At 36.3% G+C, this 25,162-nt stretch overlaps 3 protein-coding genes across 3 annotated transcripts; all 3 read left to right on the forward strand.

Moving 5' to 3' along the window:
* Nucleotides 1-3,889: 3,889 nt before the first annotated feature.
* On the forward strand, nt 3,890-4,768 carry LOC112527584. The gene has a single exon (XM_025138305.1). It carries the CDS (start codon nt 3,958-3,960, stop codon nt 4,708-4,710), a length of 753 nt encoding a protein of 250 aa, XP_024994073.1. The 5' UTR covers nt 3,890-3,957; the 3' UTR covers nt 4,711-4,768.
* Nucleotides 4,769-6,462: 1,694 nt separating this feature from the next.
* Nucleotides 6,463-21,080, forward strand: LOC112527582 (serine/threonine-protein kinase fray2-like). Its single transcript, XM_025138303.1, has 23 exons — nt 6,463-6,783; nt 8,914-9,168; nt 9,356-9,480; nt 9,590-9,634; nt 12,325-12,406; nt 12,521-12,589; nt 12,776-12,946; nt 13,030-13,095; nt 13,872-13,940; nt 14,041-14,109; nt 14,255-14,316; nt 15,286-15,549; nt 18,128-18,264; nt 18,421-18,515; nt 18,579-18,617; nt 18,697-18,756; nt 18,841-18,945; nt 19,035-19,089; nt 19,169-19,224; nt 19,525-19,583; nt 19,732-19,783; nt 20,449-20,539; nt 20,629-21,080. Exons 1-22 carry the CDS (start codon nt 6,619-6,621, stop codon nt 20,512-20,514), a joined length of 2,166 nt encoding a protein of 721 aa, XP_024994071.1. The 5' UTR covers nt 6,463-6,618; the 3' UTR covers nt 20,515-20,539; nt 20,629-21,080.
* LOC112528643 lies at nt 20,880-24,540 on the forward strand. Its single transcript, XM_025139665.1, has 7 exons — nt 20,880-20,891; nt 21,800-22,039; nt 22,144-22,356; nt 22,525-22,604; nt 23,702-23,777; nt 23,862-23,963; nt 24,074-24,540. Exons 1-7 carry the CDS (start codon nt 20,880-20,882, stop codon nt 24,212-24,214), a joined length of 864 nt encoding a protein of 287 aa, XP_024995433.1. The 3' UTR covers nt 24,215-24,540.
* The last annotated feature ends 622 nt before the right edge of the window (nt 24,541-25,162 follow it).

The raw sequence follows: 25,162 nt of genomic DNA on the forward strand, positions 1-25,162 counted from the left end.
CAATTCTTAAATTATTCAAACTTTAGGTTTTACCCTTTTTCTGTTCTGGATGATTTGTAAACACTAACGATCTAAGTTTATAAAAATATGAAATAACGTTAAAAATAAACCAGTGGTAAAAATACCAGAAATTTGGGTCCCACCTCGGGTCTATATACTTGAATTATTGTTGTGTGTAGGACAACCCTCTTTGGACTTTTCCGATGGCAACCAATTGACATCCACATGAACATACATTACACACTCCAATTATTATTCCCTTTATGCCCCTCGCATTTAGATTTAGGTCAACCAATTCATTATTTTTCTTAGCATTATTTACAGTTTGATTTATTAGTTTTTTATCAATTTCTTTTTTGGATCTTGTGGATACCAAAATAATAACACTTTTGTCGTTACCATCATCGAAATCAGAGTCTTACTTATATTTATATGATTTCAGTATTTTATGTATACAAGTTGTACGATTAAAATATGGTATAGAGAGTAAGTTACGTTTTCGTCTCTATCGTTTGTTAAAGATTACAATTTCATCTTTATGATTTGAAAATTGTGATTCTTGTCCCTATGTTTCGTAATTCATTATTATTTTTGTTCTTATAGTTTATAATTTATTGTTGTTTCGGTCCTTATGATTTACAGTTCTTTATTATTTTGGTTCCTTGTACTTAAATTAGCAATAGATTGTAAACTGTAGGAACTAAAACGACACTTTTTAAACCATGAAAATTGAAAATCGAAATTTATACTATATTATAAAGTATTTGAAAAAAACTCTTAAAACCCATTTTTTATACATAAAGTATTATTTATTGATGCATATTACTTAAAATTCAAGATTACAAGTAAGTAATGCATAAGTGCAATTTATTAAAGTTTCATGCTTGAATTCGTGTAACTAACTGCAGATAAACATGATCAAATATTGGATAAACGTTTGATTTTAAATATAAAAAATCTAAAATATAATTAGGATAATCACTGTGTTATAACTATTTACTTAATTATTATTTTTATAAAAAAATATATTATTAAATTAAAAAAAATTACTTCGTTATTAAAAATTGAATTATAATAAAAATATTTTAATTAAATAAATTACACAACACAACAAGAACTTTTAAAAATTTAATTTGTTACTAATATTTATATATTAAAAAAAAATTAAAATATCTTCAAATTTATATTTTATTCGAAAATAAAAAATTTATCATTTTTCTCAAAACCACGTAAAACTGTATTATGTCATCAACCGGTGACGGAATAAAACAAAACATTAAAATAAAGATGTATTTCGTTGTATTATACGAGTACCTTTATAGTTATTAATAAATCATATAAAAATAAAATCATAATTTAGGATTAATAAATGGTAAATAAAATATAGAATTTAATTGAAAAAAGAAAATAGGGTTGTGTGAGTCACGGGTTGGTTCGCATCTCTTTCATTTGTTTGATGCCCATAATTCATGGTGGTGCGACACCCATATGAGTCAACTTGATACAATGGTCCAAAATAGTCCCCCAACTACGCCACTTTCAAACCTACATGGTCATTTAATCATTTTAAAATAAATAAACAAAATACTTTAAGTGTCGATAATCGTTTATTGATTTTTGAGATATGACACCCCTATCCAGAAAGATCCCTAAACGATCACACAGTTTCAAAGCCCTACACGACTCCAAACATCTATGAATATTATGATTTTTTTTGCATGTTTTTTCCGTAAATGAAGTATTTAATTATTGACAACATTCGTGTTACTTTTTCTTTCCTTGTATCAAAAAGTGGAATCCATTTTCTATATTGGCTGAGTGGCTCTTTTTACTAGATGTCCGACAATGACATTGATATTACAATATCTAGAATATAATCTGAGATAGAAATTGAAATCGAAAATATCTGCAATTAAGGTATATATATATATATGTATATATGTATAAATATAGTGGACTTGGGAGTCTCACAACTATCCAAGAGGATGGTTACAAATTACAAGTGACCAAAAATTCTGGTTCCTTGATGGTGATCGTCACTCTAAAGTCTAAAAGGACCTTGGCTTTTAATTAAAGAATATATACCAATATGTGTTACCCCATCTAGTGTGGTTTCTATTTTTATATTCTCACACCTATTTTTCTTCCATTCCATTTTTGTATCTTATCATTAGATTTCTACTTTTTTATATTATAAAATAATCATCTGGCATAAGATGTATCTGATTTGCTTCGTATACAGACGAAGCCAGACAAAAAACGAATTTTTTTATCTGTGTTCTTAAGATAAGAAAGAAACTAATTTTTTTGAATAGGAGAAAAATAGAAGAAAACGTCATCATGTTTTAAAACATACCCTTTTGTCGTCAAAATAAATTGTGGTAAGCGTCTTTTACCAGGTCGTCGTTTACCAAGTAAAAGTCTTGTTCCTTATTTACCGGATAAGGTTAATCTTTGCTATAATTCTTACCATGTAAGATTATTTGTCTTTGTCGTACTTATTGATAAGGTAAATGGTGTCCAGTAAACACGTAGGGGCTGTTTGTTTTTAATAAAAAAACTCTTAATGTCCTCTTAAGTCTGAATCGGTCAGACATAAGAGGATTCAGTGTGTTTGTTTTTTTTTTTTTCAATTAAGAGCTTAAAAGCTCTTATTAAGTCTGAAAATTTAAGTGGTTGAGAAATCTCTTATTACCTCTTATTTCAAATCGTCACCTACCTACTCTGATCTCTTTACGCTCGATTTCTCTGGATCAACTCTTATGTCTCGATCTCTCATCTCTCAACTCTGTCAACTGTCGATCCATATCAACTCTTGATCTCTCATCTTCAAATTTCAGATTTCAGACGCAAAAAACAAACAATCTGATTGATTCAGATTTCAGACTTCAGCACCACCTCTTAAAAATCAGAAGTGAATTCAGACTTCAGACTTCAGCACTTCTTAAAAAACAAACGCCACCTTACTAGATAAGAGCTCGGTAAATAACACTCCCAGCTTACAGAAAATACAACTGAAGCCAAACACTGAATATCTAAACTTTTTTTTTTTCTTATATGTATTGGCTAAGACTGTGGCCCTGCTGGATGAATCAATGTAAAAGTGGTCAGCTTTTTCTTTTAGGCTACATTTTTTGGGCTTTTCATTCTCTGTCCTTTTTAAGTTGTTTTCTACAGCCTTGGGTTAAGGCCCAACCCATAGTGGGCTATGGCCCATACTTCACAACAACTAGAAGAGAATGCAGAAGTCAGAACAACTGAAGCCTATCATGGACCCACGTAAAACAACGAAGCCGGGTCATCGATAAGAACAATTAAAAGCATCTTAAGCAGAGAATTTGTTCCTTATTTTACTAAGAGAGAAATAATTTTTATTTATTTATTATTATCAAGGAGATTGGGTTTTTATTAATTGGTATAAAAATCATTTTAAAATATCTTTTAGGTTGATAAATTCATAAAATATTTTAATAACATAATTAATATTAAAATCTTTAAAATACATAAATTGTTGAAGTAAATGTATTTTTTTGAAATTTTAATTTTATGGTTTTTTTTTTAGATAAATGAAGAATTCATATATTTAAATATTTAAAACTTTACATCTTATGTATCAAAATAAAAATTTTAAAAATACTTTATCCAATCAAGTTAAAATATATTACATTTTCATGTAATTTGTCCTCCTTTTTATAGATTTTGATTTTTTATTTAGAAAAATTATATCCCTTCGGTTGTATTAACGGTTTGTTGTAAATCTCGTAAAAACGACAAGTACGTCGAATACGCTTGCATAATTGCAGCCGCACCACGTAGAAATACCCTTTTATTCCTGTTGGCGCAGACCCAAACTGGTCAAACCCGTGTGCTCGCCACCCCTTGTTTCATTTCTTCATCAAATACTCTCTGTATATAGAAACCATCATCAACCCAAATGAGCCAGATCAACAATTCAAAATGTGCCGTGGCTTTCAACAAACCGAGAGGGATCGTCTCTTAAAAATCAAAGCTTTTTATCTCTCATTATCCTTTTCCAACACCCCAAAACACTTGCCCGATTCCCTTACTCTACACTATCTCCCTCGAATCAATGGCAGTCCCTTGGAGATTAACGATTCCGTTTTCCGACCAGATTCGCCGGCGTTCCTCACCCTTTATCGGGTTGTTTCCGATGATGATATCAGATTGGGTAAGAGGTCAGTTATGTATGGGAGCAGGGAGAGGGTGAGGGTGAGTGAAGGGGTGAGGTTTGAGGTGTACTTGAGGGAAGAGAAGGTGGTGAAGGGTGGTTTTAGAAAAGACGAAGAAGGTGAGTGGAAGATGGAGTGCAGGTGTGGGTTAGAAGGGGAGATGGTGGTGGAGGTGAAAAAGGTGGAGGTGTGTGTGGCGGTGGAGGGTGAGGTGGAGGTGATGAGGGAGACGGTGGAGATGGTGGTGAGAAGGAAAAGAGGGAGGTGTTTTGAAAGATTGGAGGAGATACCGGAGCAGCAGAGTGAAGGGGAGGATGTGGAGATGGAGGAGGGTGTTTGTTGTTGTTGTTGTGATTGCGGCGGAGGAGAGGCGGAGAACGGTGGTGAGGTGGAGGTGGAGGTGGAGGTGGAAGGGGTGAGATGGGCGGTGGACGTTGGGATATGGGTGATGTGTTTGGGAGTGGGGTATTTGGTCTCGAAAGCTTCCTCAAAGAGTTTGCGGAGGAGGAGATTACTGTAGTTGTAAATTGAATTTGTTCCTTGATCTCATCAATTTTGTATATATTTTTAATTGTAATTTCTAAGTTTTCATTTTTTTTTTTAAATTAAAAAATAAAAAATTATTGATATGGTTCTTTTAGTGCCCATCACATCCTACTCTACTCATGAATCATGATGAAAAATCCACAAAATCAAATGTAAAATGAGGTTTGATTTTGACATTGTATAAAGGGAAATTGACCAAATTCAATCCATTCAATCAAATTCATTTCTAAGTAGTTTTTTTTAGCCTTTTCCTTAATTACAAAACTATATGAACCATACGAATTTGTGTTTGATAGTTAAAGCTCAAGTGATCATAAGGATTCAAACTAGAACATCTTTATTTTATGAGAATGTGAGAAACTTTTTTACTGTAAACAATTACATATAATACTATTATTCCATCATATATGATATTAAATTAGATACATGAACGACTTTTGACGCGATCTAAGTTGCATGCCAAGTCGCCTTTATACCATTATGTCCTCTCACATGTACTATCACATGTGATATAGATGTTATTAATATAATACTGTAATCCATCAAGGCAATCACATGTGATATTAAATCATAGACGCAGACAACCTTTAGAGCAACCTATGTTGCAGGACATGACATCCGCACATCAATAAGTCCCCTCACATGTGATAAGGGCATTCCAACGTTTTTATAAAATGAAGATGTTCTCATTTATACCCCATATATATATATGTGTGTGTGTGTTGGGGGGGATGATTTAACAACTGAGAACGTGAAGATAGTGATGATACAGAAAAAAATTGTCCAATTCAAGTGAATGATAGAGGATGAGACTAAGATACTTACGAACAAAATGAGAAGGCATATAAGGATGATCCTAATCATTATGTGCACCAAGAGCTTGTAATACCCATGGTTTTGAAAGTTATGGGAAACAAGATTTGGATGATAAAGACTTGTCCTCCCTCTCAGGTTATTTTCAACTATAAAAAAAGAAAAAAAGATACATATATATATATATATATATGTATGTATAGGCTTCTTCTTTAATAGGGGCAAATATGAGGAAGATAATACAAACAGTTGTTTAAAAAAAGATGCAACAAATTGTTTAGGCAGTTGCAATGCAAATAATGGAAAAAAAATGTTAAAATCATTGTATAGAATAGGATGGATATGATGTTGGAGGTTGTCCCGCAAGATGACTAAAATAACAATGGAGCCCGTAGCCCTCAAGATGGAGGAGGCATTGCATGGATATCTGAATTGGTTGAAAGACGAAATAGTAGATTCGGTGATATCAATGATGACTATAAACCTAAAGCACTATATTCGTATCACTTAACATGCTTTTGAAAACAACACAAAAGGAAACAGTGTATATCTTTATCAATCGAAAGGATTACCTTATCATAACATTAAACCAAATCATATGAAATTAAACCAGATATATCACACCCGAAAGCATAATATTAAATAAACATTTACCCTTTTTTAGAAATATCAACCACGCACAAGAGTAAAATGAAAAAAAACTGCAAATCACATAATAAGCAGACAGAGAAAGAGTTGATATTTAGAATAAAATATATAAATTAATTTAAAATTAATTTATATATATATATATATATATATATATATATGTATGTATGTAACAGTAAAGTCGAGCGTATTGGTCAAAATTACCAAAGGCAAGTCACGGTTACAAAAAGAAATGATAGAAATAATGGGAGTTTGAAACGGAAGGGGTGGTCGGAGTGTGGTCATAAAAATCAAATCTAATATCGCCAACTTGGCCCCAACCTTTTTGTGGGAGTTCCGACACCGACCGAGAAGATTTAGTCTTCACAGTCCATGCCGTCAACTTCTTTTCAGAACACCGTCTAACTGATTTTCCGGTGGGATGGGAGGCGGTCAGAAGACCTACACCACAAATCCAGACGATTACAAGCTTCTAGAAGAAGTAGGTTACGGAGCCAGCGCCACCGTATACAGAGCGATCTATCTTCCAAACAATGACGTCGTCGCCGTTAAGTGCTTGGATCTCGATCGCTGCAACAGCAATCTGGTAATTCCATTGCTCGTTACTTTTTGTTGCTATATAGTTTCGTTTAATTTTATTCTTCTGTTGAGTGGTTAATTCAGCTAAACAACTGCCAACTGAAAAATAGGGTATTTCTTGTTCCTTTTCTTGAATTGAATTGAAATTGGACTTGCTTTTGGTTCTGGTTTTTATCGTGATCGAATGCACAAATGGTTATTGACTTCTTACGAATATAACATCATCGTATGTCGATGTGTTGAACATTTTTCACGAAGTTCAATGTAATCACCGTGAAAAGTCTTACATAACTAACATCGATCTTGAAGTTGAAACTCGGCCAGTTTGACATCAGAAGTCAAAGTGCATCTTTTCTTTTGGAAGGGAGGAAGTTCTAATGTTTGCATAAAATTGTATTGATTGGATTTGCTTTAGTGAGAGTTGAGATCAAAAAGCAGTGAAGTTTACAAAACCTTATCTTTTATCTGTCTATTTTTGGCCTCTTCATGTTGTGCAAGTTATAAAGACTCGCCCTTTGAGTTTACTCGAGTGCAGAAGCATTAATTGCATTAAAAAATTAGGGCTAACAGGACAAGGGTTGTAGGTGATTCACCCTATAAGGCTCTGGTGGTTTGAGGATGAACGTGCTAACTAATTCTTGTCTCTTGAATGTGGGTTTTGCTAACAATTAGAGTTGAACTTGGTTTAGAAAGTTTGATTACATTTACAATCGTTGGCTGATCCCAGTTTGGCTTGCTAACACGACTTAGTCCAAATTCAGGTATGTTGCCAAGATTTTAGTAGGTGTTCCGATGTCGTGCTACGCGTGCAATCAGCAGAGAAAGGCACATGTTTTTGTTTTGATGCTTGCATAATGCCTTTTGATCGTCTTAAAGAATTGATCATGTACTGTGATTACTTGCTATAACCTAACAAGCATAAATCAATTTAGGTAGCTTATATGGCTAAAAGGCTTACTATTCCATTTATCATCATATAGCAACTATATTGGTTGTCATAACAAAAACCTAGGATTCTAAAAAATTGGCCATGAGAAGTATCTATGCTTCTTCATCAAATCACAATAGATATATAAAAGCATGTTGAATTATTAGACATTACTGATTTGATCTTTCTAGATAGTTGATACACAACAATACCATCTTTTTGTTGAAAAAAGCAAAAGACAGTAAAGCAAAATGCCAAAAAGTACTTCATCTATTAAATGCGGAGCTGTTATACCTAGGCATATGTCTGAAGATGATTAATGTTAATTTCATCAATTGAAGTAATATAGTTGTCATCCAATTCTCTTTAATTGTATTCATGTCATGCCAACATCAATTACATATTTGCTATGGGTTGACAAACATTTTTCTACTTTTTAAATGCTTTACGAACTTGAGATAACACCCTCTTTCCCTTTCCCAAACGACTTAACTAAAGCACTTGTATTTATTTCTCCACAAATCACATGCATTAGGCAATCCTGAATGGTTCTGCCTGTTAAAGCACTGAATGCATATATTAATTACACATCTTTGACGGAATGTGTAAATACTGAAGAAAAAGGAGGAAAAAAGAAAGAAAGGAACGTACCGGTATCCAAAAAAGGATATAGCGTGTTGCTACTAATTTCTTACCTTTGAGCGCATATGAATATGTCAATGCTGGCATTTCTCTTTTTATTTATTTTTTCTTTTATACTCTTATTTATTACAGATGCACAATTTCACAAACTAACAGGAGCATTATATCTGAATACAAACGTTACAATGTGAGAGATCTTGGGCAAATTCAAATATAGTGGATTTGCTAGACAAGGCTTCTGGCATTCTTTCACAAAATAGGTTATGGAAGTTCACTTGTTATTGAGGCCCTACACACAGCATATTCACTGAATCCATGACTAGGCTTCAACAGTATAGCAACAGTCTACTTAGGTTGTCAGTAATGATGTGATGCTCGCACTTATTCAGAACTGACAACATTGGCTGTTTGATGCCAGCAAAGTGTCACTTTACTGTGTCTGAGCAGTAGGTGATGCAAGTAGTATCTATGGGTGCTTGAGTGGTCAAAGAATTTATCTTACAAGTTACAACCTGATGTGATTGGCTTAATTTGGTCATGAATAACTTATCTAAGGACTGGTTACAGGATGATATTCGAAGGGAGGCCCAAACAATGAGTTTGATAGATCACCCTAATGTGATAAGGGCATTTTGTTCATTTGTTGTCAACCAAAACCTTTGGGTGGTTATGCCATTCATGGCTGAAGGTTCTTGTCTACATCTCATGAAAACAGCATATCCAGATGGGTTTGAAGAGTCGGCTATTGGTTCTATTCTGAAAGAGACTCTCAAGGCATTGGAGTACTTGCATCGACATGGACACATCCACCGTGATGTTAAGGTCAGTAGATTCTAAGATCTCATTCTTGATACATGATACACCGTTATTCTATAAATTGTGAAATGATTGATCCTTTATTATGCCACTTTGGGATGTTTATTTATCCTTTCTTCAGTTCTTGTACCATTTTTGGACGTTTAGGTGGATTTAGTATTCTGTTCTTTCCCTCAACATTATTATGGTTCAGGCTGGAAATATACTTCTTGACACTAATGGAGTGATAAAGCTTGGGGACTTCGGTGTCTCAGCTTGTATGTTCGATAGAGGTGATAGACAGCGTTCCAGAAATACTTTTGTAGGAACTCCTTGCTGGTTAGTACATGGTCAAGCAATAATTTCCTCGCCGCTCTTGTTTATAATTTTTGGTTTGTTTCAGCCTTTCAGGTCACTTGTGACTTAATAATTTTAATAATGCTTACAGGATGGCGCCAGAGGTGCTGCAGCCAGGAAGTGGATACGATTTCAAGTGAGTGTTTTCTCCTTGATTAGGAATTAATGTGATAAGTTTGTCAAAAAGAATTCTCCCCTGCTTAGGAATGCTAATGAACCAAGCTGGGCGGGAACAATTGAAATGGCATATAAGAAGATAAACAATTGGTAATTCAAAATTGTTTTAGTAGAAGGAAGGCATATCATTAGGGGACAAAATTTTGAATTGAAATCAAGATTGACTACGGTAGCCGTAATTGAGGGTAGTACATACCAAACAATAACGAAATCATGTTCGACCACGAGGATATTTTTTTCTAGTGTCTACTGCTCCTTCCATCCCAAAAATAAATGTCCACAAAAAAGGCACACAATTTTTAGAAATGTGCAACTTTTACACTTTTTAATTAATTAAAGGACAACTTACCCTTGATAATAAAGAGGAATTTTCTCCATATCATAATTAGGGGTAGAATGAGAAAATAGACAATAATTCTTGAAAGTKGACAGTTATTTTGCGACAAACTAAATAGAAATGTAGACACTTATTTTGGGGCGGAGGGAGTACTAATTAGGAAACTATAATGTTGCATGGTTAGGTAGTGATCCTTCAGCAATTTTTTTTATATTTCTTGACATCTCTCCTCGACACAGTGTGTTCAATATTTTGTATTGCAAAATATGGTTCTCTTAGGCTGTGTTTGGTACATGGGACAGGACTGAACAGACGGAACAACTGTCCCATGTTTGGCACGACATAGGACAGGACAATAACTCACTGTCCCACGTTTGGTGCGACGTGGGACATGGACAAGAACTTGGACAACGTGGGACGACTTTTCTTGTTCCACCAAAATAGTGGAACAAGATTTTGATCAACGTGGGACGACTTTTCTTAAGATGGGAGTATGAGACAAAAATGAGACAGAAACTAAAATATTACTAATTAAACCTCATTTGATATATAATCTTAACATGGTGTTTGTTTTAGTGGTCACCACCGCTGTTGCGGCCGCCACCACCTCCAGTAGCCACCATCGGCCACCTCCACCACCTCCACAACCACCATTGACCACCGACCACGACTGTCTATCACCACCTTCATAACCACCATAGGCCACCGACCACCACTGTCCATCGTCACTACCACCTTTGGCCATCTCCACCTTCTCTTCTACTACAACGACCTCCTCCACCACCTCCACAACCATCGTCAGCCATCAACCACCACTGCCATTGCCACCACCACTACCACTGTTGGCCACCGCCACCTTCTCCTTTACTACAACCTCCTCCAGCACCTCCACAACCATCGTCGGCCACCAACCAACATCATTCATCCCCTCCACCATGGGCCACCTCACTTCCACCATAACCAACACCACTGCCCACCACCATCACCGGCTACCACTACCACTGTCGGCCAATGACCACCACTATCGGCTACCAGTACCACTATCTACCATATTCACGTCCTCCATAACCACCACCGTCCATCTCTACCACAACTAGTATCATCGGTCACCACCACCTCCACCATAACCACCACCACAGCGCACCATCACACCTACCTCCACCACATAGGCCAAAACTACATCCTCCACCACTGTTGACCTCCACCACCGCCACCACTATCCACCATCTTCACGTCCTCCACAACCACCATCGTCTACCAATTACCAATGCTTCTACCTCCACAACCATTGTTGTTGCAACAATCTTCACCGTGCCTTCACCAATTGATAAGGATCTTCTAAACTGAATAAAACATAATTTCTCTTTTGTATGAATTGGGTTTTTTTCAAACTACCATCAATTATATAAAAAATTTCATCCAAATTTGGTACTATTTTGTATTTATGTATATGAAATTGTGTTAAAATGTTTATAAATTAAATTATTTACTTTGTGTTAATTATAACTATTATATGATACATAAAATCATAAAATAACTTTTGGGGGCAACTTGTTTAGTTCTGTCCAGTCCTGTCCTGTCCAGTCCTACCCTCTTGTCCTGTCGAGTTATCTCCTTTTCAATCCAGTCCTTTCCAATCATATCTGTGTACCAAACGCTACCTTAGCTTTCTTGTCTGCTCCATTTATCTGAAGTCAGCCATCCTCAGCCCTGAACTTTGTAACCCCAAGCAGATATTTTGCAGCGTGTACTAATTAGGAAAACAATGAAGGTGCATGGCTGGGTGAGTGATCCTTCAGCCGTGTCTTTGTTTCTTGACGTATCTCCTTTGATACAGTCTGTCTCCTATATTTCGGGTATTGCAAAATTTTTTCTCTTAGAACTTTTGTTTGTTCAATTCACCTCAAGTCACCCCTGAACTTTGTAACTCAGCCTCTAGAGTTTTTTGAGTTTTCAGTAACTTTGGTACAACATCCTACAGACTCATTACAGAAATCCCACGACCAAAGTAAGGAGGGAACTCATTTTACGTATATAAGGGTGCAGAATACTCTTCTGGCGAAACCAAATAGAGATTATTATTTGAAACAGTTAACTATTTAAGTATTTGTAATGTGGTTGATCTTTTCAAAGACTTTGTTTACGGTTGAATTATATATATATATATATTGATATTCTGCACAGGGAATTGCATTATGGTAGTAAAACACCATAGTCATGACTATGGTGGTATTGTAACCAAGAAAACACTGTAATATTGGTCTTCCACTCCTATGCTATCTTGTCTCTTATCTCGTCCTGATCATTTACAGGGCTGACATATGGTCACTTGGCATTACTGCACTGGAGTTAGCTCATGGCCATGCCCCTTTCTCAAAGTATCCTCCAATGAAGGTTAGTATTCTATGAATGTAATGAATATATTCATGCCGGTGATGGATTTTCTCTAATGACCGTTATTAGTTTATATTTTTTTCACTGGTTTTTTACTTACCTTTTGTGTCACAGGTCCTCTTGATGACCATTCAAAATGCACCCCCTGGACTTGATTATGACCGGGATAAACGATTTTCTAAGGTATTGTTTTCTCTTTATTTGTAGGATTTCATGTGTTACATTGTTATGTAAACACGAGAAATTGAGATGAGAAGTCACTTATGCAATGTTACCTGGTCTATTAAGCGATCAAAGGCCATGTAGGACACTTGCTAATGTTTTGGTATCTTCTTACATTGATAACTAAGAAATTCCAGTTGTGAACAGTCTTTTAAAGAAGTGGTTGCAATGTGCTTGGTGAAAGATCAAACAAAAAGGCCAACTGCTGAGAAGTTGTTAAAACATTCCTTCTTTAAGCAAGCTAAACCTCCAGAGCTCTCTGTGAAGAAACTCTTTGCTGAGTTGCCACCTCTGTGGAATCGCGTGAAAGCCCTCCAGGTATGACGTCCTAGTGTTATGGTCCATAGAACTTTAATTCGCTGGCCTGTGCAGCTTTTATATGAATTGCAAAATATTTGCAGCTTAAAGATGCTGCCCAACTAGCTCTGAAGAAAATGCCCTCAGCCGAACAAGAAGCCATATCACAGGTTAGAGGCATTATTCCATAGCTACTGGGTTAAAGTGTATTTTACGTTGATCAGACTAGCTGCTGTAGTTCTTGTTTTTTCTGCTCATAACTTGTTTAATTCGCAGCTTTGTAACTCATGTAATTAAAATATATGCTTGTACATGGGGTTGGAATAAAATCCTGGATGTTCCTTAACTGCTGCTAATGGTTAGACGATAACTTATGCCATGGACTTAAGACATTTGACAACCTAATTATTAGCAGTATTCTAGTCAATTTTATGATACTCAATGGCCCTCATGGCGTTTATGTCCTTTCTACACTTTATATGCGACTCTTGAGGTCTAACCAACAGATGTAGTCTTTGCTTCTGATGTCACTTTTAGTGCATCAACAAGATGATCTAGTGACCAACAAGATGATCTAGTGACAATCCAACCTATCACGAAATTGGCTGTACGTGTGTTGTAAGCTATCTTAGGTCTCAGGTTTAAATATATCACCTTGCCCTTAATTGACATAAAAAACAACTCTTCCCCAGCAAACAAATGGAAACACCAGAATGAGTTGCCATCTTTTCATAATATGCAGTGATTCCATAATTCCATCCATGTCTTCCTCACCTGCCTAATTGGGGAATACTATCATCTGAAGAAACAATGGTAAATCTTCCAAAGCCTTTGCCTGTGACCTAAAACGAAGAGGAAAAGTTGATGAAGTTAATGTGCTTGTTTTTATTTCCAAATGTAGTTTCATGTCTGTCTAATTGTTTTTCCTTCTTATGATGATATACAGAGTGAGTACCAGCGAGGTGTTAGTGCCTGGAACTTTGACATCGAAGATTTGAAATTCAAAGCATCCTTGGTATTCATTCTATACATCTTGTTCCTTTTTCAACAGACATTCTCCTTTGGTAACTGTATAACGGAATTGACTATAATTGAATTGTCCATTTTCACTGCAGGTGCAAGATGATGATGAAATTCAAGATATCAGGGAAGAAGATGTAAATTCAACGTCTTTTGTTTATAATGTAAGGATGTTTCTAAATAGTAAAATATTATCCAACCTCTGAAATATTAAGCTAGATTGTGACCCCTATATCTAAACTATGTCTACATACTCCCTTTCAAATTTTAGAATGTACAGCAAAAATAATATATCTTTCTCTCCTGCAGGATGCATCCAATTCAAAAGCTACCATTGGCAAACCATATTCTGCAAGCGAGATTGTTTGTAGGTCAGTGGTCCAGGAAAATATTCATTTGAAGCATATATGTATGTTTTGCGGCATCTATGGCTTTTTTTGCAGTATCATCTATCTAAAGAAATCCTTTAGGTGCTGATGTTGTTCAGATCTTAAGTATTTGTTTGTGTATATGTGTCTCTATATATGTATGTTTGTATGTGTGTATGTATATAATATGTATTTATGTGTGTGTGTTTCTTTCTTCCAATGCGCCTCCAAATCTAATTGTGCCCATCAAACAGTTGTTGCTCGTCATATGTTGGCACTATATAAAAACTAGTTCCATGGCATGAGCTGTTTTTTTGTTTACCATCTGAATTAACATGCATTTGGTACAGAGTACACTGACCTTTGGCCCAATTGGTACTCATCAAGTCTCACATATAGTTTGATGTGGAAACCTATCAGTGTTCTGTGGGAAATTATAAGAACACTGTAGGAAGTCAGTTTAACAATGTATTGATATTTTCAACTTTTGGAGCTAGTCACTCTGTGTGTGACATTTCGGGATCAGTCACTGGCTGATAGTGGCATTGTGAGGTCGACTGTATGACAATAGTCGACTGAGACAATAATCAATTGACATACTCTGGATCGTTTGATTATTTGGTGTATTTGATACATGTACTATCGTATTATGAAATTTTGGTGTTAGACCATTTCCGATCTTCGAACTAGATTATGATATATCATATGAACTAAACATTAGATGCTTCATGATTAAGGTATGGGGGCAAAGATGATACCTGGTTCACTGCTGTCCCCTTTGTGCATGCACGGATATTGCAAGATATCTCTTATGTAACTACTAACTAGTGAGAGCTGTTGACGCTTGTAGCACATTGTTTGATTTACAAAACCTGTGTTCTTTGCAAGTTTCATTTATCTATTAATGTTCTTGTCCTTTTTCCTTATTAACTGTTAACTTTTAACCCTAAATTTTCCATGAACTTTCTTCAGTGATGAAGTAGCTCCATCTGAAAGCCTGAGTAATACGGGAGATACTCCGGAAAGTAATTTGCCAGAATCTGACAATAAAGGGAACATTGCTCTGGAAAGAAGCAGAACAAAGACAGAGCAACTACCATCAACCTCGGATAAAGATGCAGTACAGGCTAAAAGTAGAATTCTAACAGGAAGAAGTCGCCAAACCCAGAGTGGACCTCTTGTGGCTGGTGTGGTCTTAAATCATTCAAAGTCTGAAAGAACTCGTAATTTAGAAAGGTTTCATCACTGTCTTCTCTTTTTCGTTGCTTATATGCATTGTTATGAATATGATCAATCTGTTGAGTAGATAGTAAGGTTCATGCTGTTTTGATACTTTTCAGCATAGCATGTGCCTTGATCATTTGGTGTGTATTTCTTGGAAAAGATGCCCTTGCATTACGCTTCCATATGCACTCCTCTGTGAAACTATTTTTAACGTCGTAGAAGTTTGGATATATGTACCTATATTTTCAATTTTGTGAGTACTTTCCAGTAATATTTCTAACACTTCTCTCCGGATAATCTATTTGAGAATTTGGGTCTGATATGTCAGCCACATTCTAAGTTGTACATCTCAAGAAGTAGGCTTTGTGTGATCATTTACATAAACATGAATGAGACTTACTCTGACTTTCTAATGAACCTCATGCTCGACTTAATCCTGAAATTTGATATAATCTTGTTTCCTTCACAAGCCTTTATTTTGGAAACTAAATATCTTTTGTTTCCTGGTGATGAACTACCTCATGAAGGGTGCCGGATGTTGTGCAGGGGAAGCCTTCCAGGTTAGAGTGGATTAAGAATTGTAAAACCAAACCAAACAAACCCAATATATCCCGCCTGGAAGTAGTTTTTGTTTTTTGTTTTTTGTTTTTTTTTGGGGGGGGGGGTAGGTATGCAGACCTTTGCTTTACCCAATTTGTAAAATTTGAGTGTCTTCAAAGAAGGCATCAAAGAACTGTATATGCCTTATATATGGGTGAAGACTTGAGACCCATGAGACTTGGAGGCCAAATAAACTGGATCTCTTATCCGGAAGGAATAAGATCAGCACATACTGTAGGTGTCACACCAAAATAGAGTATTAAATTCCATCTTATGGTCATGAGATGAGGATGGTATCTTACCCCCTTACTATGCCCCTTTCTGCTGGTTTGTTCAGTTTTCGGCAGTGCTTTCTTCAGTTCCTTGTACGTCATTTACTCCCAGTTCCCACAGTGGTCGTTATCAACTACAGGTTTCTGTTATGAAAGTCTTACCAGGTATATCCGAAACTACTGCAGATCTGGTGGAACATAATTTGGTTGCATAAACTGACACCTATTCTCGACCTGCTGCATACAACCAGAATTCTTCTTTAGGCCATGCCTCTTTTCCACAATCGTTTCTCGTTGCTCTTTTGCAGAATTACTGAGCATGTATCTACCCCCAATATGTAGCATCTTCGATTAAACAGGCTCTGTACATAATAATCCTCGTTTCCCCGCTTTATTGCCTCTGCAGATTTGTTACTTGTCTATCTAGCTCTGACATGTAAAATGTCTCGTGCAGCTAACTATTGCACCTACAGCACAACCAATTGGGAGATAATCAAGATATTCTTTTTCAATTCATGTTATGATGGCATATTTCATCAACTACACTCATACGAAATTGTTCTTGACATCAAGAGTGAACTAGGTCTCTTTTGCTACTATGTTTTTCTCATTCTCATGACCTCTGGTTTCTTTTCAGATTCTTCAAAACTTTCACCAATTTTTTGATGAACTTTTTGTTTCTCCCATGACCCACTTCTTCTTGCAAGCTGTGTCTTCATGGAGACAACCAGAACCTCTCTACTCCTTGGGATAGAGGAATGGTCTTCGTATAACCTATCCCCAGGCCCTACCTCCGGGTGGGATATACTAGGAATGTTTGGTTTTGTTTATCAAGAGGGAACTAGGTAGGACTGTAGGAGTAAGTCAGGTTTGGGGATCCTTGCAAAATTCTCATTCAGTAGTACATCAACTTTAACAACTTCTCCACTGGCCATGGTAACGACATCCTAAAAGGAACCACAATGGACACTGAGAAAATGACGGCAACAATTGAATTGCATTCAACAAATCACTCCAGCAAACATAGCAACAACCGACAATGCCCAAAAAGAACATACCCCATGTCAAAACCTGCAAAAAGCAATTACCGAGAACAGCAAGCAATCGACCAGTAGCAACAGTAAGCCAGCATCAACACTGAAAGGATGGATCAGCTACGGTGGTTCTGATTGCAGTGACAGAGATAGTGGCTCAACTTCTACTGCCGAAGTTGCTGCACATATTAGCAGTGAGCGATGGGGCTGTAGGTCGCAGTGCAGTGGATGGTGACAGTGCCAACTGTGGGCAAGGGAAGGTAATGCAGCCAACAGTGGTGGTAGCAGTCTACTGTCGTGGCTGATTGTCATGGTGGTTTAACCTTTCTCCGATACCATGCCAATAGTATGAATAAAGGAGGAAGATTTAGGAGAAAAAGGAATAGACCTGAACTTCTTTGGTATGCTGAGGAGAAACAAAAAACAATTGCAAATCACAACCTATGCAGTTATTAATTTTTCTTCACCATGAATGATACGAAGCCATCACTTTATATTTCCAAATCTAAGTCAAGGTTGACAATTTTCTTTGTTGTTTAAACCAATATTTGGTCTCTCAAAGAATGCACAAACTTTGCTTATGTATGTGTGCATGTATCTTATGTATTGTGCATGTGCTTGTGTGTATGTTTGATTTTGTGCCATTTTCATGGACATTTATCTAATTAGGTTGTTTATTTTCAGGTGTGAAAATGAAAGCTCGCATGCAGTTGATAAAATGCATCATCAAGTAAGGAGAGCTCCGAGCTTTAGTGGTCCTTTGAACCTTCCGAACCGAGCTTCAGGAAACAGTTTATCGGCTCCAATAAAACCATCAGGAGGTATTCATTATAGCTTTTTGTTGAATATCAATGCAAACCCTTGTTTTACCAGTATGCGAAGGGGCAGTGTGAAGCCTGTTCTTGCAATATGCTAACTGTTGGTGGACTGTTAGATGAGAAGGATCACATTTAAGAGTGTATATTTTGATTCCATAGGATACAGAGATTCTTTGGAGGACAAGTCAAAAGCAAACTTGGTACAAATAAAAGGACGTTTCTCTGTGACATCCGAAGACCTTGATCTTGTGAAGGTATGGTGCTTTGTCTTGTTATTGGTCTTCTAAGTTACGGTTCTAACTCAAATATTACTTCAGGATATTCCGTTATGTACTGCTCCTCGACGCTCTCCCCAGGTAAGAACCCAAATCTGCATTTATTTGCAAATGACTAATTTGTACAAGTTTTCATTTAATACATTGTCATGTAAATTAGGAGTCATCACTGAGGAAGTCTGCAAGTGTGGGGGACTGGATATTTGATTCAAAACAGATGGTTTGTAGCCTACTTAAGTTTCTCTTTGTATAACTTAATGCATACCCATTTCCGATGCTGAACTCTTTCTTGGCTGTTTGGCAGCCTACACCTAAGGATATCAATAGCAGTTCTGTACATAGCAATTTACCTGCATCAGTGCTCATGCCTCACCTTCAAAACCTTTTTCAACAGACGTCAGTTCAACAGGTAAAGCACGGTTACTCCAAAAGAATCACAAAACCATCAAATACATATGTTGAAATAATGATGTTCTAAATAAACCACTCCTTTGCCAGGATCTTATCTTGAATTTGTTGAATAGCCTGCAACCAGCTGAGGTAGCATCAGAGGGTGAGTTGAAATCTTCTTTGGATCTTAATGTGCCTGTGAAGAAGCTTGGAGTAACTTGTGTTCTCTAATCTTATTTCAGCTTCGCAAAATGGGAAATTGCCCCCGTTGCCTCGCAGCTCTGAGAACAATGGAGCTGTATGTCCATGCATTACTTCAACCCTTTTCTGGTTTATGTATTACTACTTTGTGTTATTTTTTTTTACCACAATATAAGATAGAACTGTCAATCGCGCATCTGCAACGTTTGTCCATATAGCTAGTGTCAGTGTTTTGTTCATGAAGAAACTGATTGCCCGGTCACCAATATTTTGTGATGGGATGCCGCATTTTTAAGTCATCTCATAATAATAATCCTTGTGTTTTCATTTGTCAAACTAGGCTGTGATGAAGAAATTTGCTGTTGCTTTGTATAGTAAATTATTGCCACTTTTTCAGGTTGAAGTTTCTGATAGAGAGCGTTTGCTGCTTACGAAGGTTTCTGAGCTACAATCCAGGTTACTGAACATAATCAAGTTCAATAACATCATATATTCCCCCCTTTTTGTTTTTCTGGGCAAATTTTGTTTTTGATTTTTATTGTGGGTTCACATTGCAATGTTGGAGGTAATCTGATTTATCATTGTATTTGATTTTCTTATGCAGGTTAACAATCTTGACCGAGGAATTGACCACCGAAAAGTTAAAATACATACAGGTGGGTTGGTTGAGTTGTATTTTTGTAACTCTCAATACAAAGAATGTGTAGACGGATATATCTGAAGTTTCAATTAGTCAAATTATTATGTATGAACATTAAATTGTCTTGACTGCAATTAGATCATGGGTCCTTAGAAATCAGTGTGTATATATAATAGGGAGGTTCAGGGGGACCCCCCCCCCCCACAAAAAAAAAAATTAAAAACTGATGAACACCCTGGTAAACGTTCATCTATATGATATACACATGTGCATACAAGTAATCGAAGTTGTTTCTTGGTTTCTATGCACTTGTGCATGCCGGACAAATTACTTGCTAGTTACTAGTATACACATGAATGGTTACTTGGGTATTTCTCAGTTTTTCGTTTTTTTGCGGTTTACCCCTGAACCTGACCTTATATACTGGGCTCGTTTGGTTTGGTGAGAACATCATTCATTGTCTTGGGTGAGACCATCATTCATTGTCTTGGGTGAGACCAATGTTTTAGAAAAATCTTCAGGACCACTGTGGATTTTCTTGGCTGGTATCTCTAGGCCTCATAAGATTAGTCAATGTGCGTGCAAGCTGGTCTGGATCTGGACACCCACTTTTACAAAAAAAAATGTTACAGAAAAAACGTATGTAAAGAGTATTTATGACAGTTGACGTGGTGGTTTCAGTTACAACAGCGAGTTGATGCTATTACCAGGCGGGAAGATGGGCAGCAAGGTGAACCTGATGCTTAATGGAAAAGTGATGTATAATATTCTGGTAAAGAACAAACTCATTCACTTTGTGTTCAACAAGTTTTCCTTTGAGGGGGTGGGTCTAATCTAAGTACGACTGATTTACATTTGAAGCATTGGTGGTGCTGGCAATCAAGAAAGTTGGAGTCATGCTCAATAAGTGTTTTGTTAAAGATTTGGTGATGCAAAAAAGCAAAAAACGATAACGGGTAATGAGGAAACCATTTCTTTGATTCATTTTTCGTACAAAGAGAAAGAGCGGCTGGGTTTGCAGTTTCGATAGCAGCGAGCAACCAGAATTGCTTGATTCTTTGGGCTGAATCTCCATCCCATTTCCCATATGGCATTGGCATATATATAAGATAATGTATGCAATTGTAATTGTGAAGTAACTTTACATGATAAGTTTTTGTTGTATCTCTCGAGATTTTTCTGTAACTGTTATAGCACAAATGTGAATATCACAATAAACAGAAGACAAGTACTTGATGCTTATTTTTGGATTTGTGAATGCATAATATATGTATGCAATAAATGTATAAAAGGATGTGAATTGTTGGTTACTACTTACTACAAGTCTATAACTAGTCTTGGGGGTCGTTTATTGACCGGGTAAGCATTTATGAGATGTCACTTACTTTACTAGGTGAGCATGATAGAATCAAAAATTTTACTCAGTAAGCGAGGAAGAAAACTCTTATTTGGTTAACACTTACCGCTTGCCAACAATTCATTTTGATAATCGAGAATAACGTAACTGAAGGTGGTGTCTTTTACCGGGTAAGCATTTATTTGATAAACGTTTGATAACAGTCACTAAATATATGTTTTTGTGACTCCGTTTCATTAAATTAGTCAATAAAACAATAAAAGATATAATTTTTTTTATTACTTATTTTGTATAAATCTATAGGGGATTTTTTAAAAAAACCATGAAATTATGATAACCTTGAGAATTGGTGTAATATGTGTTATTTAAAATATTGATTAACATATATTTGTTTCATAATATGTTTGTTTTACAATGTGAATCTTTTAAATCTATTTTGTGAAACAAATACACATGAATAAGTCTTACATTATAAATCGCATACATATAAAACAAATACGTTGTAAAACAAATATGTGTTTATCAATATATTAATTACTAGTTTCAGATTAATTTTTTTTATAAATAAAACGATACCTTAACATAAATTTTTTAATTGTTAATCAGTATTGATTCGAAAATATTTTGAATAAAATGTTGTATTTTGTGAAGAGATACAATCAAATAGCCATGTAGGAGCACGTGAGGCCTCGCTCGACACGGCCCACTTCCCCAATTGTACAAAAGTGGGGAGGATCTTCACCAACTCCGGCTCCACCCCCAGCTTTTGAGTCGCCGCCGTTTTCTGCTCCACCGCCACCGGCGATGAACTCCCTCTCTCTGAGTCCTTTCTACTCTGCCTGCAACACTTCTACCCTCCCAAAACTCAAACCTCTATACACACTTCATCATCACTCCTACACAAACGTCAACCAGGTCATCTCTCTCTCTCTTCCTAATTTATTTTATTGTGTTGATGCTTGATTTGAATTCTAAAACCCTAGCTCTATTTGTGTGCATTCGTTTGTTTATATTTATAGAAGCAGAGAATTCGAAAGGGAAGGTGCAGGGCGGAGTTATTGCACGAGGCGCCATTCGTCGTCGCTATCGGCGCGTGTGTTCTTAACTCGTTGGCCTTCCCTCTCCCTGTGGGTCCCGACGATAACGAAGATGGTAACTCGGTGATCGATTCAGCTGATGCAAGGTTCGCTGTCATGGGGATCATAAGCTTCATCCCTTACTTCAACTGGATGGTGAGCTGACCTTTCTCTCATCAGTCATATTGAATCTCTTTTGGTTTCTCTTAAGAGTCTATATTCTCCGCGTGACCTTTTACTGCACTCGGATGGCATTCGCATATGGAAGTGTTTATCGTAAATGAGCGTTTTTGAGGATTAATCGTTCTGCTTTGTTGTGTGTAGAGTTGGGTGTTTGCTTGGATGGATACTGGGGATAAGCGTTATGCTTTCTATGCAATCGTTTACTTGGCTCCTTACTTAAGGTTTTTAAACTTCTCATCCACTTTTTGTTTTGCTAATGCCGGATTGAACTGCTTATCTCATTCAGAGGTGTTATTGGGTCTCTGTTATTTCATCATCATCCTGAAGGTTAACTAAAACTTGTAGTTCCATATGCCTTTTATGTAACCGTTGTATCCGAACCTTTGGCATACTAAGTTTAAGGGACCAAATAACTGTACATTGGATCTGAGTAACTCTTATGGAAGATTTACATGATCTACAATGGGTATTGATGGTGGTTGTTGGTCTAGGCTCAGGATTCTCAAGAAGTTGCAATCTTAAGTTTTGGTCCTTCCGTCATAGTGAATGTGACTGTTATTGTGCAAACTACCGATGAATCAAGGGTATTCCTTACTCTTCTTTATCATGCAAATTGTTCCCAAAGCAACAGGCTGGCCCAATAATTTCTAATTCAACTTAAAACCATGGTGAAAGTTATTAGTAGCCCACTACTTGAGCCTTATACGGAGCTCACAGATCCCATTTTCTATCAATGTGAGACGAGTTGTTACACTTTGGAACATCCGTTAGAGGTAGTGAATCTTATTTCAAGATATGATCATAAATAATGTATGATTTTAAAAGGGTGGTCATATCCTCTCTTGATTACCGGTGATGGGTGAACAAAGCAACCTATAGGGTTGGTAACAACCTATTTAATGCAAGTGAAAAACTGTGTATAATGATTTCGGTCCCCAACCTTCTTAAAGCTGTGGAGCCTTGGTGTCTGCTGGTTGGGTCACTCTTTGATCTTCATGGTCATTGTTGCAGCTCTTAAGTACAATCTTTCTCAAATATTTATCTTTTTGTGTGCCAATGAACTATCTATATTCTACAAATCTTTTTTCTTGTACTCTATTTGCTTTTCAGTTTGATATTTGCATTTCTGTGCTTTATTGATACTCCTCTTCTCCCTCTTTTCAACTGTGATATTTCATGCTGATACTGGATGATACACCTTAGATGAGCCATGTGCAACTGATATAGGATATATAACATTTATCATTGCTTACATGGTTATAGTTGTGTGTCTTCGAGGACCATCATGGTTCTCATTGTTTACTGGTTGTGATCACAGGACGAACTTATCACTGTCACCTGATGAAAGCTGGTTGCCTATTGCGAGCATTGTTCTGTGCATTATTCACATTCAGGTAAATAGCTCTTCCAGTTCATAGTGATTATAACTTCATCTTATTATGAGCAAGTTCATCTTCATTTTCATATATGACTGGCAGTTAGAAGCAAGCATCAAGAACGGTGACCTTCAGAGCTTCCAGTTATTTAATGGAGCTTTAAGGAACACATCTTCAAAGAAAGATGCTAGAATCTCAGAACAGGTACCAACAACTAACAAGTTTGATCTGATAAAAAGGACCACCATGCCTAAAGTTTACAACTTTTTTCTTCCTAATCTTGGTGATGGGGTGTAAACTTTTTGGTTTATTAGGGAACAAGAAAAGATGGACAAAGGTTACCTTCTGCACATGATGAATCAAGAAATAAAATAAGGAGTTGGGGAATCCCTAAAAAGCCTGCTCAGCAAGCTAACCATTTGGATGAAGAAGAGGAGGAAGGGAAAAAGCATTAGGCGCTGTGTCAAATGGTTATGGAAGTATGGCAATGGTTGTTTCATATAAAGAAAATGGTTATGATTTGAATTTCTATCTTGGTTGCCACTTCCTTTGAATGGACATACAAAGAAAGTTGGTGTTGTTTTGAACTAATTACGATCCAGGTTTTTCTGGTGTCCGAATCAGTTTGTACGCAACTAATTCTAGAGACCTGGTTGTCCCTAGAACTAGGCATTCTTGAATTCTACATCCTAGTACTAGTATTTTGCATTGGAAGGAGAGTATGATTCGAACCTATACATTTCATGGATCCACTAAATAATGGTACGGTTTAGTTCAATCCCACCGGACTTTTTTAACACCCTATAAAACCGGAAATCACTAGTTTTCTTACGGTGATATGTTATGCATCAATTTGTGTTTGTTTTCTATAAAAAAAGGGAAATTTCACTTTCTATGTTTAATATGGCATCAAATGTTTATGTGTTGCAATGTTGTAACCATTAAACATATATATATATATATATATATATATATATATTCAATTCTGCAGTCGAAGGCGATTTTTGTTTATATCAGGCGCAGATCTAGTGCATGGTGGTAGGAGTCTTAGTCCCCCAATAAACCCACCAATTTTTAAAAAAAAGACTAAAAACATTTGCTTAGTAAAATTTTCTATTATGCATCCAACAAGACAAGGCCCCCAACTTGATATCGTGATTGTTAATTGGTCTATTTGTAGTATACACTGATATTTTCGTTCGAAATATAAAATATAAAAATTATACACCTTGTTGAATTAGTAAAAAATCAACCTGAATAAGTTATCTTTATTCGGTTAACTGAACCGTTTAAGCCAAAAAGGAAAACCCAAAACCGTTTTCATTTGGATGAATTATTTGGTTTTGAATTTTTTTTTCTACACCCCTAAGTGTGCCTCCAACTATAAAAGTTTTTGGATCCGC

This window comes from Cynara cardunculus (genome assembly GCF_001531365.2).
Source record: "Cynara cardunculus var. scolymus isolate 2C chromosome LG 15, CcrdV1, whole genome shotgun sequence".
Lineage (NCBI taxonomy): Eukaryota > Viridiplantae > Streptophyta > Magnoliopsida > Asterales > Asteraceae > Cynara > Cynara cardunculus.